Source organism: Capra hircus, chromosome 17, assembly GCF_001704415.2.
Source record: "Capra hircus breed San Clemente chromosome 17, ASM170441v1, whole genome shotgun sequence".
NCBI lineage: Eukaryota > Metazoa > Chordata > Mammalia > Artiodactyla > Bovidae > Capra > Capra hircus.
The window spans coordinates 14,331,769-14,347,038 of NC_030824.1; the positions used below are offsets into that span (position 1 = coordinate 14,331,769).

At 45.0% G+C, this 15,270-nt stretch overlaps 2 protein-coding genes across 3 annotated transcripts in view; one reads left to right on the top strand and one right to left on the bottom strand.

Annotated features, from left to right (window-relative positions):
* Positions 1-7,811, bottom strand: part of TAOK3 (TAO kinase 3) — a 186,205-nt gene extending 178,394 nt beyond the window's left edge. The window contains exon 1 of one of the 2 annotated variants that reach the window (XM_018061226.1): positions 7,632-7,811. The gene's annotated coding sequence lies outside the window, so the exon portion shown is untranslated. Of the gene's footprint in view, positions 1-7,527 lie in introns of both variants that reach the window. The other variant, XM_018061224.1, reaches the window with a different exon arrangement.
* Positions 11,139-15,270, top strand: part of SUDS3 (SDS3 homolog, SIN3A corepressor complex component) — a 37,646-nt gene continuing 33,514 nt past the window's right edge. The window contains exons 1-2 of the mRNA XM_005691457.3: positions 11,139-12,079; positions 14,494-14,563. Coding sequence (XP_005691514.3) covers positions 11,701-12,079; positions 14,494-14,563 — 449 coding nt within the window. The 5' untranslated portion in view covers positions 11,139-11,700. The remainder of the gene's footprint in view (positions 12,080-14,493; positions 14,564-15,270) is intronic.

Here is a 15,270-nt window from a genome sequence, read left to right on the forward strand (position 1 = left end):
GGGATGGGGGAGCCTGGTGGGCTGCCGTCTACGGGGTCGCACAGAGTCGGACATGACTGAAGTGACTTAGCAGCAGCAGCAGCAGCAGCACTTACTGCCATTAGGGTGGTAACATCTGCATATCTGAGGTTGTTGACTTGATTCCAGTTTGTCACTCATCTAGCCCGGCAATTCTTGTGATGTGCTCAGCATATAGGTTAAACAAACGATGACGGCAGACAGCCCTGTCGTACTCCTTTCTTGATTTTGAACCAATCAGTTGTCTCATATAAAGTTCTAACTGTTGCTTCTTGACCTGCATACAGGTTTCTCAGGAGATAGGTAAGATAGTCTGGTATTCCCATCTCTCTAACAGCTTTCCATAGATTGTCATGATCCACATAGTCAAAGGCTTTAGCACAGTCTATGGCACAGAAATAGATGTTTTTCTGAAATTTCCTTGCTTTCTCTGTAATCCAGAAAATGTTGGCAATTTGATCTCTAGTTCCTCTTCCTTTTCTAAACCCAGCTTGGACATGTGGAAGTTCTTTGTTCACATAATGCTGAAGCCTAGCATGCAAGATTTTAAGCATGATCTTACTAGCATGGGAAATGAGTGCAACCGTCCAATGGTTAGTATATTCTTTGGTACTACCCTTCTTAGGGAGTGGGGTGAGAATTGATTTTTTCCAGTCCTGTGGCCACTGCTGGGTCTTCCAGATCTGCTGACATAACGAATGCAAAACCTTGCTGGCATCATCCTTTAAGGATTTGAATCAAATTGATTACATTCTTTGAGGCTGAAGATGGAGAAGCTGTATACAGTCAGCAAAAAAAAGACCTGGAGCTGACTATGGCTCAGATCATCAGTTTCTCAAAGCAAAATTCAGGCTTAAACTAAAGAAAACAGGGAAAAATAATAGGCCAGCAGGTATGACTTAAATCAATTCCCGTATGAATTTACAGAAGAGGTAATGAATAGATTCAAAGGACTAGATCTAGTTAACAGGGATCCTGAAGAACTAGGGACAGAGGTCCGTAATATTGTACAGAAGGAGGCGAACAAAACCATCCCAAAGAAAAAGAAAAGTAAGAGGGCAAAGTGGTTATCTGAGGAGGCTTTACAAATAGTGGAAGAATGAAGAGAAGCAAAAAGCAAGGGAGACAGGGAAAGGTACATCCATTTAAATGCAGAGTTCCAAAAAATAGTTAGAAGAGAAAAGAAGACCTTTTTCAAAGAACAATGATTAACAACAGAACAACAAAAGGGGAAAGACTGGAGAGCTCTTCAGGAAAACTGGAAACATCAAGGGAGCATTCTGCCCAAAGACGGATACAATAAAGGATAAAAATGGCAAAGACCTAGTAGACGCTGAAGAAATCAAGAAGAGATGTAAAGAAAACACAGAAGAACTGTATAAAAAAGATCTTAATGAAGTGGATTACTACAATGGTGTGGTTAGTCACCCAGAGCCAGACATTCTAGAGTGCAAAGTCAAGTGGGCCTTAAGAAGTACGCTGTTAATAAAGCTAGTGAATGCAATGAAATTCCAGGAAGTCACTCATACTGAGTCTCAATTTCCCTACGTGTGACCTATTAATTATTCTTTTTGGAGCCAGGAGCCACGGGATACAGCAAGTGATTAGATACTGAGGATAGAGCAAAAACAGCACTGAAAAATGGTTTCAAGTGATTAAAATAATAAGCAGCTATCACTTGTTAAACACCTATGCATTTATCACTGTACTTGGTGCTTTACATAAATTGCATCATTTATTCCTTATAAGCCATAAGGGCTCAGCTGGTAAAGAACCCACCTGCAATGTGTGAGACCTGGGTTTGATTCCTGGGTTGGGAAGATCCCCTGGAGAAGGGAAAGGCAACCTACTCCAGTATTCTGGCCTGGAGAATTCCACGGACTGAATAGTCCATGGTGTCGCAAAGAGTCAGACACGACTGAGCAACCATCACTTCACTATTCCTTATAAGAATCTTGTGAGGCCCATATTTTTGTTTTACAGATGAGAGAACTGAGAGCTTTAAACACTTAAGTAACTTAACCAGGATAAGCCAGCTGGCATAGTGATAAAGCCAAAATAGGTGCCTGGGTCTGAGTCTCAGGCCCTTTCTCTTTTCAATGTATCATGCTGTTTCCTACATGGCAGATAAATAATGCTAACATTTGTTCTTGGGTTCCAATAGAATCATTCTTTTAACACTCTTTTGATGCACTAAAAGCCCTCAGTGAAAACATGAAACTAAATGTGAACATAAATATAATCTAATAATTTGCCTATCATTAATTCATTCACATTCATTCAACTGACATCTAGTGAGCACCCTTCATACTCTGTGCTTGCTATTAAATCTTGATCTAGAAGAGTTAAAAACTATTTATGTGGTCTGGGGAAATATTTGTGTATTTACACAGAACATCTTCAAGAAGTAAAGGCAAATATTCACAATAGAATGAAAAACTGGCCATGAACTCCAATTCTGTTTTGTATGCCTACTGCCGAGACCAATTAGGTTATTAGTGTATTTAAGAAAGCATTCTGTCTTGATTAGTGCCATCTATTGTAATGGGTAAATAAAATGTATTTGAATTGTCATAAGCCTTGATTGCTATGGACAAAAGCCAGTGTCATTAGACAGAAAATGAAACATGTAAAAATAAATACTGCACAGAGTCCTAGTTTGATTTGGAAATAAAAGGTTATCCCCCTGTCTGTCAAAAATAGTGTGAGAAAGTAAAACTGAAATCTTCTAATGAGTACTTTGATAAGTGACTAAAATAGTAAGCATAACAAATATGGGGTTGATTTTGCTATCCATCATTTTTACTGAGGCCAGGGGTTAGGTGAAAGGTTCCCAAACACTAGGCTACAATGTATCAGTTCCAATGTTAGGAGCTAAACTGACATGAGCCACCTGTGAGTAGGTTTTGCTAGGTGTAAAATGTTTATTACCTCTCTTCTCACTCTAGGGATGATAAATGTGTATCTGTGAGAAAGGGGATAATGGTTAGGAGTTGATCTGCGTATCATGAAACTGACCCCTATGCCATTCTGACGTAAAATAGAAATAATTTACAAAGACTTTAAATATACTCACTTCTAACAAATCTCAGGTCAGACAGAAAAAAAAATGCATTAGGTTGATTTATAAAGTATTTAGGTAACTTTAAAAACATGTAGCTGGAATGATAATCAATTTAATTCCTACTATCATAAAATTTCTGAATACTTGTTACTTTTAATTTGTTGTCCATAGCCTGTAAGTGAGTTACATCATATTTTGGTCCATTAATTCAATGCATCTAATCCATCATTAGACATAAGTAAATTTTTTTTTTTACTACAATGAGTTCGAGTTTGAAAACTGTAACAAATTTTTAACATATCCTTACAAATGACAAAGTAACCAATTAAATGAATGTTAAAGCTAAATAATCACAAACTACACTTTCCATGAAGAAATGCAATTGTACAATATCCCATAACTCAAAACTACAGTGGGACTCTCTCATTGAAGACTGAAAAGAAGTCTTCTTTTAGAACAGTCACAAAACACTGTTTGATGAAAGCTTTCCCTCTGTCCATCTGCTTTCTTTTTAGGGGGAGGGAAAAAACAGACTGAAGGAAAAGATTATAAAGGAAAGATGATTTTAATGTCTATAAAATAAACTCTAAAAAGACCCTAAAGTCAAAGTACCAATAGTTACTTTTCATTCATTTTCCCATATCACTGAAACCAACAAGTTATGAACAGTGGCAAGTAAGAGACCTTTTTTCAGGTTGGCTTAAAAATTAAGCCAAATTAGATAAGGTAGACTCTGAGATTACAATGATTTGACTGTATATGACTCAAGTGCTAAAGAAAGTATAAAATGGGTTATTGCATTTACTAGGCAGTACCTGCATCCTGCTAAACTAAGAATTAAGGTAGACTCTGAGATTACAATGATTTGACTGTATATGACTCAAGTGCTAAAGAAAGTATAAAATGGGTTATTGCATTTACTAGGCAGTACCTGCATCCTGCTAAACTAAGAATTATTTAAGAACTCTAAACTAAAACAGCATGTATTCTCTGGTGGTTATAAGCATTCATATGGAAAGATGAGGCTCCTTCTTAATCTCTGCTTTTGATTATATTTTTTTCAATCAAAAATTAACACGTATAATGAGCACAGGTTTCACTAATTTACATATTAATAGCTTCTTAAAGTGTAGTTTTATTTTGTGAAACAAATGAAAATAAATTCCCACAAAATTGCTACCCTTCTAACCAACCTCCCCTACCTCCACCCCATGTCCCCAGGAATAAAAAGTTATTATGGGCCCTGCCTATCATTAAAAATTCTATTACAAGGGTTCTCTTGTCATCGTCTCTGGGTCAATACCATAGCATAACACGGTTTAAATGACTGGTTTAGTAATCACTCAGGGGAGTACCAGAATATTTTCTTTTCTTAGAAGGAACTAAAATTTCATCTTGAGAGACCACCATTTGTACCAGACAGAAACAAGCTAACAAGGATGATGGAAGAGCTTATCTGCTCAAACATTTCTATTACTTTGCAGGATTATTGTTACTAAGATTCTCAATCCCTCTACAGACTATTTCATACATTACATGCATTACATAATGAATACATGCCCCTTATAAACCTAGGCTTTCCAGGTAGTTCTGTGGTAAAGAATCTGCCTGCCAATGCAGAAGATATGAGTTTGATCCCTGGGTCAGGAAGATGCTTTAGAAAAGGAAATGGCAACCCACACCAGCATTCCTGCCTGGAGAATACCATGGACAGAGGACCATGGTGGGCTACAGTCCAGATGGTCGCAAAGAGTCAGAGTCAACTAAGCACTCATGCCCCTTGTAAATAACCCTCTGGAGTTAACTAACCCTCCTTTTACTTATACGTAGGGTTCTGGAAAAATAAATTTAATGTAAAAATGTTACACTTTTTACATCTTAAACATAGTCTCTCATATTTTAAATTTGTTTTTGTGTATCTACTATTTGTATTTGTGTATTTGTTCCTCTCATCACCATAACTTCTGTTTCTGAGGACTTCTCAGAAAGAAAAGTCCTTTCTCTTTCTGGTGGAATTTTCATAACCACACCAAACTCCACACTCTCTGAAACCATTGTACCTGATACAAAACAGTTCTGTATCAGGTAATATCAAATGAAAATCCTCAAATGATACATTACCTCTACTTATTATCACCCTAATATAAGATATCTTCAGTAATTTTTGTCTTGGATTTAAACATGCAGTTATCTGTAAGCCTTCTATATTATGTCTTTGAGAAATAATACAGTATTTCTTTCTTCTTCTTAGCTGCCCATTACTGAACACAGGCAAAGGCTTCTAATAAGACATTATTTTCAACCTGAAATAAAGATATCTAAATAACTGCAAAATGATAGGGTAATTATGTGAGATAAGTCACTTCAGTCCTGTTGGACTCTTTGGGACTCTATGGATTATAGCTTTTCTGTTCATGGGATTCTCCACGCAAGAATATTGGAGGGGATCATTCCCCAGTATCTCCCCCAAGCCATCATTTTCTAAGTCTACTTCTATGAAAAAGAAACCTGTCGCAAGATAAGGGGTGAGGAGAAGCAACACACAGAAAAGGTTAAAAAATTCAAATGTAAAACCCCTGGGAACAATCATAACAAAGCATGTGCATTCAAGAGAACACTGGAAAGGTAGTCAGGACAGTATTAACATATCCTAAGTATTCTGAACAACTAGCCTGGTCATTAATATTCACATCTGTCAAAGTAGGAGGCTGCCCCCCATTTCCCACCCTCTATGGCTTTCCACTATTTGTTTTAGCATTTTAGTAGACATACACTTGCTTTCTACCAGCGCATGCTATGCTAAGTCACTTCAGTCGTGTCCAACTCTGTGCGACCCCATAGACGGCAGCCCACCAGGCTACCCCGTCCCAGGATTCTCCAGGCAAGAATACTGGAGTGGGGTGCCATTGCCCTCTCCAATGCATGAAAGTGAAAAGTGAAAGTGAAGTTGCTCAGTGGTGTCCGACCCTCAGCGACCCCATGGACTGCAGCCTTCCAGGCTCCTCCGTCCATGGGATTTTCCAGGCAAGAGTACTGGAGTGGGGTGCCATTGCCTTCTCCGTCCACCAGCGCATAGTGTCTGGTTTAAATAGGCTTCTCTCTCTCCTTAGCTTGTCCTGGAATTATGCCTAAAGTTCAGTCCTGGTAGCTTTTAGGACAAGAATTCTAACTGGAAAGTGCTGTTAGTTCAGTGGCTCCAATATCTCTTTTCAAAATTTAGTTTGACTTTCCAACTATCTTTCCATCAAAGATAAACAGTCAAACTTACTATATTCGTTCCTTTAAGTCTGCCTTGTAAACACTGATATACTGGTATGCTGCCGAACCTGAAACAATTTCTGAGCTCCTCGCTGAGCCGAAGTGAAAAAAGAAGCAGGATCTATCAAAATTTAAACAGCCTAATGAATCAAAAACCTGCATCTCCAAGAGGAGCCCTTCCCTTTCCACTTGTTTGTGGGAGTGAAAGAAGCCCGCTTCAACTTTTCACGCTCTGAGGAAGCTACTGAAGTCAGGAAGCCCCTCACTTTCAAGGTATCCACGCCCAACTCGGAGAAACAGATGGGAAACGAGGCGGCCAGTGAGCAGAGGTCCCTAGCCCCTCGCCCCTGCCCTTTCCCGGATCCCCGCACTTCACCCAGACCCTCCAGTCCTTGTGTTCTCCCTGAAGATGGTCATTACATAATCCCCATTCCTCAGAGTCACCCACGGAGTCCTGGGGGCTCCCGCGGTCCCCTGTCTCCCACTCGGTCCTAAGAAAGCTCAGCTGACTGCACCCGGGGAGCGGCGGCCGGCTGTCGCGATTCGCCTAGCGCCGCGACCCGGACCCAGACCCCTTTTTCTCGCCCACGCGGGGCGGGGCCACACCTCCGCCGCAGCCCCTGGGGACCCCCTCAGACTCAGGTCCTCAGCCCCCAAGGGGTCCCCCGTCACAGCCGCTGTCCCAGCTCCTCTCGGTGTCCCCCAACACACCTGCTGTCCCAAGCCTCTCGGAGTCCCCTTTGCCGCTCAGACCCTCTGTCCTGGTCCATTTCTGGGTCTCCTCCTTTGAAACCCCCTTTCCCAGCCGCTCTCGGGGTCTTCCCTCAGACCCACTGTCCCAGCTCCTTTCAGGGTCTCGCCCCCCTCAGATCCACCGTCCCAACTCCTCCCAGGGTTTCCCCCCAACCTCAGATCCCCTATCCCAGCTCCTCAGGGTTCCCTCCTTACACCCGATGTCCCAGCTCCTCTGGGGGCCCCCTCCCGTCACACCCGCTGTCCCAAGCCCTCTCGGGGTTTCCCTCTCAGGCCCGCGGGGCCGGCCCCTCTGAGGGGTCTCCTCTGCACAGAGCGGACTGTCAAAACCACTCCCGGAACTCCTCTCCCTCGAGTACTCGCCGACCCCACTCCGCCCTGGGTCCCCTGGTCTCGACTCACTCTGTCAACTCCTCGCGCCCCGGTGCTCTCACCTCAGACCTGCTGTCACCACCCCGGGCCCCGCGTCGCGGCCGCCGCTTCCTCTCTCACACTTGCTCCCGAGTCGCTCTTCTGCCGCTTGTTCCCCGGTGAATACCTGGGTCCAGTCACTGAATGTCCGGTCCAGCAGCGCAGAGCGTCCGCCCGCGGTCTCCGCGTCGGGTCGCACTCTCGCGCGCAGGACCCCAGTGCCGCCGTCGCCACCGGGCGCCTCACAGACCCTCCCGCGGCAGCCGCTGCTGCTGTCCGAGGTGCGGCTCCTGCCAGGGGTGGCCAATCGCACCCGACTGCGCCGAGCGCGCTCCGCCCCATCGTCCCAGTCTGCCCGCCCCCTGCCCCCGGTCACGCCCCTAGTCAGGCTCCGATAGGCTCTCTACTGACCTTCCCTGATCGTGGGACACAGACCCGTGGCCGGATATAGGTACTTGATTGGAGGCGCCTGGGAAGCCGAGCGGTCGATGGCTCCCGAGGATTGGCGGAGTTGAATGTGGGCGGGATAGGGAGGGGCGGGGTTTCCTCAGACGCGGAAGACCTTGCACCTTCAGATACCCACTGGCCCGCCTGGGGTGGGGTCTGGCTTGTTTGTGCTACGTTGGGGTCAAGGTTCATGGCACTCCTTTGTGAGTTTTCTTGGGAGACTCCCAAAGGCTGAGGCCCTTGTTAAGAGTCTTTGGGGTCCCCATTCCCCCATCATACCTGGCACAGCTTTCTAAGTGATTCTGTCATAAATTGATAATGGCATTTACTCACTAAGGACTTGTAACTGTTTCCTGAATTTAAACTCTAGTGTCTTTGTCTAGGGAGTTGCCCTTCCTTGCATGGCGTTCTACAGACGTCAGTTTGATGCTACTTGGGGGAAGACAGTCTATATACTACACGCATACTCTGCACAACTAGGCAGTGAACACTGACGAGGCACATTTTGATAGGTACAAAGACAAAGCTTAAGAAATACTTAGTTTGTGGGTTATGATAATCATTTTGACAAGTAGGAACAGGAACTGCATGCTAGGGGAACCCTTGCTAGCTTTAGCAAGGCTTCAACCTACTCTTTTTCAGGGCAACATGAAATGATTTTAATGATTTGGTGGGAATTAATGGCCAAAGTATAATGAACTTTGACCCAAAAGCAACCCGTGATAACCAGAGAGACCCATCTTGACCCAAGCAGCAAGAGGATACTTGCCAGGGGTGAAAGTGCATCCTATTAACTCAGTCATTCTTTATATTTTTGTGAAACTGGCTATGTTGATTAAGTCAATGAAACCTAAAACTGCTACCGTCACCCCTAAACCTTCAAGTTTATGGACTTTGACAATTCAGCCTTTTGTGAAGACATTGTTTCATTTTAGGAACACAGTTTGTTCCTAAACCTTGTCAGATGTATACAGGACTTTGCTCTTACAAAAGTCTCCATCATTAACTGTTTTTAAACTCCTGCTAACAAAAATTTTCTAAACAATATTCAGGTTTTTCCTAACATTTTAAAATCATTGTTGTGTGTTGTGTTAGTCGCTCAGTCATGTCCGACTCTTTGCAACCCCATGGAGGTCCTCTGTAGCCCACCATGGTCCTCAGTCCACGGAATTCTCTAGGCAAGAATACTGGAATGGGTTGCCATTTCCTTCTCCAGGGTCATCTTCCCTACCCAGGGATCAAACCTGCATCTCTTGGATTGGCAGGTGGATTCTTTACCACTGCGCCAGCAGGGAAGGATGGCACAGTATGATTTAAAATCATTATTTAAAGTAATGCTCATTCCAATTAAGATCATACTGATCTAAGATCATACTGTAGATAGCACCTGAGCCGTGTGACTGAGTGCCTTTTTGGGAAGGGATGCAGAGATTTCAAGGTGGTAAAACTTGGGTTTAGGGGAACTTGATTTTTAGAGGCCTAGGGAAAGACTGTCCAAAATCATATTAGACAACTATACATGTTGGCTAAGACTAAAGTCATGAGAGAATTTTTTTGACTAGGTCCTCTTTCTTTATAAAATATTTATTAGTTAAGAGCTCATCCTGAAAATGTGAAAGTGTTAGTTGCTCAGTTGTGTCTGACTCCTTGCAACCCCCGTGACTGTAGCAACCCCCCCGCCAGCTCCTCTGTCCAAGGGATTCTCCAGGCAAGAATACTGGAGTGGTTAGCCATTCCCTTCTCCAGGGGATCTTTCTGACCCGGGGATTGAACCCAGGTCTCCTGCACTGTAGGCAGATTCTTTACCAACTAAGCCACCAGAGAAGCCCAAGAGCTCATCCTACTAATTGCAATATGGATAGGAAAAAATGGGGTAAGTACACTATGCAAGTGTTCAGTTCTGTCTAGTTACATAAAAAAGAAATGCCTGATCATTAACAGATGCTATTTTCAATTAAGTAGACAAAAGTAAGCAACATAGACATGCCAGTGTCTTGAAAGGAAACCGATTAGCAATGATATCAACTCTTTTTTAAAAAATCATTGTATCAGTGAACTCTGATTTCTAAAATGTTGGTGCTTTGTTTGGTGTTATTGCTACTGATGGAAACTCTAGTTGCTCAATATAGTTGATTACAAATAATTTAGACGTGACCCAACAGCATAAAAAAAGAAAATGACTTCATCCTTTGGACAAGAGACAGTTTTTGAAGTTTTAGTTTTAAAATAGATGGTGGACCTATAGCTAGCCATGCGAATGCCTCTTATTTAGGAGCTTCAGAAGATCTCTGAACTTCTGGGAAGACATTACAGCATTCCATTCTGAAAATTTTTGAGTTTTGTTGGGAGGAAGAATCCGTCAGAAGTAGAGCCAAGATTTTATTTACAACAAAGCATAAAATAAGAAATGTTAAATGGGATGAGAAATAAATTTTTCTTTTTGAAAAGTCCCTATGGGGACCAATTTAGAGATAAATTTGGTCACAAAGGATCTGATATTGGGTTCCATCCTGGCTTTTACATCTGGGTTCAACTTTACTGCTTGTACATTATTATTTCTTATGGAGACTTGTTTAGTTGCTCAGTTGTATCTGAGACTCCCTGAACTGTAGCCTGCCAGGCTCCTCTGACCATGTGATTTCCTAGGCAAGAATATTGGAGTGGACTGCTGTATCCTTCACCAGGAAATCTTCCTGACCCAAGGGTCTAACTCGAGTCTCCTGCATTGGCAGATGGTTTCTTTACTACTGAGCCACCAAGGAAGCCCTATGATTTGGGTGCAACATGAAGAATAGTGTTACTCTGGACAAACCGTTAAACATCTCTGGGCCCTTTTACCCCTTCTCTTACTACACACACCTGGATGAGGGACATCCTCAATTTGTTCATTAAGCAAAGCTTATAATACCATGTCCCCTTCTACTCAGAGTAATCACACAAATGAATTCATACAGACATTAAACTTTTTTTTCGAAGTTACCAGCTAGCACCTTCCTTACCTGTGTCTAATTAATTTTCTGCAGGCACATGTTCCACTTGCTCAGTTGAGAGTTGGTTAGCAAGTTAGTGGACTGGGAAAAACAACCTTTTAAAAAATTTATATTCTGAGAAATATAAGGCAGCTGTACTGGAGAGGACCTAGGGGTGACAAAAGCAGGCTGGCCGTTACCTTTTTTTTTTTTTCTTTAAGGAAACTGACAGCTCTTTTATCTGTAAAATCGAGATAATACCGTACTGAGCAAACCTACACAAGAGGAAAGTCCTCCCACCGACTGGGAAAATACAGTTTTGCTGGCTCCAGCATGGAATATTAGCATCTTCGTTTTCATTTTAGTTCTTCAAAAGCTCTAAGCAGTCAGACGAGGAGCTGGGCTCCTTTTCTTCCGGATGATCACTCAAACTCTAAATGTCTAGGTTTCCCGACCTATAAACAGGATGGTTCATGCCATTCACCTGTTTAAGTTAGAGACCCACCTCCACCTACGTAGGAGAGCCCTAGGAACCCTTTGCCTCCCAAGTCCCTAAAAAAGCATCTCTGGTTTTGGCTCCAGGCGCCGCCTGGTGGCTGTTTCCGTAGGTGCCTCTGAGCGTTAGGGTCCTAGCCGCGGTCCGGCCTGCCCAAGAATTTGCCTAACTCGAGAGCCTGTCTGTGCCCCTCCCCTCTACCCGTCGAGGATTTTAAAGACGGCGATGAAGGAGATGGCGTTAAGGCGAAGAGGGCGACCGGCGGCCTCGCCACTCCCTCTAGGATGGCGGAGTCAGGCGGTCGTCAGGCAGCTCGCGACCCGGAAGTTGCCGCAGGCGCGAGGCCCCCGTTGCCGAGAGCGGGCGCGCGGGGCGGGGCTTGGCGAAGACGGGGAAGGGGTCGCCGGCGCTCCGGCTCTTGGAGTCGGCGGCTCCCTCAGGCGCTGCGACGCGGACGTAGAGCCTGGAGGGCGGGTGGCTGTGGTTCCCGGGGGGCACGCTCAGCTTCGGGCGGAGGCGACATGAGTGCTGCGGGGCTTTTGGCGCCTGCTCCGGCCCCGGCTGGAGCGCCGCCGGCCCCGGAGTACTACCCGGAGGAGGACGAAGAACTGGAGAGCGCCGAGGATGACGAGCGCAGCTGCCGGGGCCGCGAGTCGGACGAAGGTCCGTCTTCCCGCCGGCTGGGCAGCCCCGGGCCGGGGTGGGACGGCTGCGGGAAGGGGTGGGGCTGTCTGGGGGCGGGGCGGGGACAACTTCTGGGCCTTGGGGGTCGGCTGGAGGGGCCGCCCGGAGGAGCGCGGCTCCCGGAAGTTCCCCCGACCTGTGTTGGGGAAGGGGGAACCTCTGAGGACTTGGTTGCCGACAGTTAACGCGGAGAAGGGTCTTAAGGAGCTGTTATCAGACCTTGTAGGTCCCTTTAAGGTTCTGCTCGTCTCCTCCCAGCTGTCTGTGTTTGAACTTCAGCTTTTCACCGGTTGGAGTGAAAGCCGCCATTCATTGGGTCTATTGAGCACTCCTCGCCGTTTAGTTCCTGAGAGGATCTGAGCAAAAGCCCAGTTTAGCTTCCTAGTTACCAAAGTGTCCCCACGCGCCCCCCGCCCCCCCGGAAAATGCTTAAGGCAGCCCCGCTCACAGGTTGGTTAAAAGGAGACCTGAGATCGACCAGATCGAATTAGATCTAAATTTGGCTCAATGAACCCAGCTTAATGATATCAGGCAATTTACTTAAGCTTGTGATTCTCAGTTTCTCTAACAGCAGTGGGGCTCGCAGTAGTACCTGCTTCCTAGCGGAGGTGCCAGGATTAAATGAGCTTCAGGCCTAAAGCAGATCTTCCCTAGTGGTTCAGTTGTAAAGAATCCCCCTACCAATACAGAAGGAGACACAGGTTCGATCCCTGGGTGGGGATAATCCCCTGAAGAAGGAAAATGGCAACCGCTCCATTTTGCTTGCCTGGGAAATCCCATGGACAGAGGAGCCTGGTGGACTGCAGTCCATAGGGTCGCAAAAAGAGCCAGCGAGGACTTAGCAACTAAGCACACACACTGGCTTAAAGGATGTGAACTGGTCCTTGATAAAAATACTCAGTGTTTACCATTGGGGAAACACGCTCAGGGAGCAGAAGGTACGGATTTGCTTAATGATGCTCAGGTGTTGGAGAAGGCAATGGCAACCCACTCCAGTACTCTTGCCTGGAGAATCCCATGGACGCAGGAGCCTGGTAGGCTGCAGTCCGTGGGGTCGCTAAGAGTCGGACACGACTGAACCGACTTAGCAGCAGCAGCAGCAGCTCAGGTGTTATTTTTTCAGTCCCACAGTCTATATTATCATTACTGAAGTTTGGCAAGTGTGAGGAACACTTTTTGAGGAACTGAGGAAGGAGCTGGCCACAGGAGGAGAAAGGTGAAGTTTTTAAAGGACAAGAGAGAAGAAAGAAGAGAGAGAAAGAGCAACATTTGGGTGGACTGGTCTGGCTCAAAATAGCACGGTGGAGCAAAAGCTAGAGCAGCTGTCTGGAATCAGGAGTATGTTTTATTAATCATCTCACTGTGAGTGGCAGACAGGTACTACTCAGGGTAGGCTCCTTCACTGAAGGAGGGAGGAAAGGTGGGATGGAGGATTGGATCTGCAGCAGGCTTTAAGAAGGCAGCTGTGTGTGCAGTTACAAAGTTGAAGGAACTTGCTACAATTCTGGTTGAAGGCAAGGCTTAACCAGAGAATTTGAAGGTGAATCCCTTGTATTGCTTTTAATGCCCACAAGGGGGAGCAGTGAAGCAAAAATTGATTTTCGTTTCCCCCTCAAATAGGACTGTTGAAATTAGGTAGACACTCCAGCCATTTGCTTACTCTAAAAACTGTTTAGTCTTCTGAAACAGTTTCGGTTTAATATGCTTGTCCTCTTCCTTCTCCCTTTGAAAATATTTCTGTAGTTAGAGTTCCTTTAGTTGGTTTGGATTCTCCTTTGTATATGTGCTTGCTCAGTTCTGTCTGATTCTTTACAGCCCCATGGACTGTAGTCCACCAGACTCCTCTGTCCATGGGATTTCCCAGGTAACAATACTGGAGTGGATTCTCCAGGGGATCTTCCTGACCAGGGATCGAACCTCCATCTCTTGAGTCTCCTGCATTGGCAGGCAGATTCTTTACCACTGCGCCCCCTGGAATATATGATGTAAAATCTCATAGGGATTCAAATGGGGCATATACCAAAAGAGGATGCATGTATTAGGTTGTTTGGAGTAGGAGCAAAGCTTGCTGCTTGTAGTTTTCCAGTCTTACACCCACATCTCCTTTTCCTGAACTGCCAGTGTTGTTTCGGCCAGTTACAGCCTTGACTGTGACCAGTTGTGTCTGATGCACCCTGTTCTCTGGCTGCAGTTCAGATAAAGGCAAGCTCTTTTTATAAGTCTGGCTGTATACAAGTTGGAAATGGCGCTTTCTTGTTTCTTTGATGGCTTCGTGCAGGTCTGCATTGAGTAGAAATTCATTTTTCAGAAGTCTGTCAAGTGTCACTATATCAAGTGATACCAACTCTGTGAATTATGATTTTAACAAACACTTATTCCCTAATTTTGCTCAGACACTGAGGATGCTAGTGAAACTGACCTGGCAAAGCATGATGAAGAAGACTATGTAGAAATGAAGGAACAGTGAGTATGATTTTTTACGTTTTTTTTCTTTGGAATACAGAATTGACAAGGGCATCTTTAATGGTGGCCTGGTGTAACAATGGTTTTCACATAGTGCTTCCAAAGACCATGCATGTGGGTGCAATTTCCCCCCTTTAAATTTGTCACATTTAACTAGTCTTCCTGTGATAAGAATCTTTTGAGGGTTAGGCTAGAAAGAACCTGGAGGAAGCTGTCCCAGAGGAAGAAGACCATGGAGGAGGGAAGGGGGGACGCATTGGTCCCTCCCCGCACCCCCTTGTCTAAGTGAAACCGTTGCTTGGAGAGGGGAAATGGTGTTTCGCAGTCCCTTGGTTCTCAGGTGGGTGTGACCGCACTGAGCACTGACCAAGGCAGGGCTGCGTGTAGACGCTGGAGAGCTCGGGAGACCAGGCTTGGAGAGCAAGGCCGGGCCCCTGACTCCTGCTCTAGTGCCCTTTCCGCTCACCCTGCGCCCACACCCAAGCCTCGGTGGAGCCACACCTCAGAGCAACTGAAAGCACTCCCTCTTATCCAACACTCAAGAGAGCATAACACAGATCTGATAAATATTTGTGGAATGTATTTTGAGAATCTAGCCTTGGCTTTTCAAATTCTTTGAGGTGAAGTGAAAGTTGCTCAGTTGTCTTTTTGACTCTTTGTGACCCCGTAGACTAAATAGTCCATGGAATTCTCCAGGGCAGAATGCT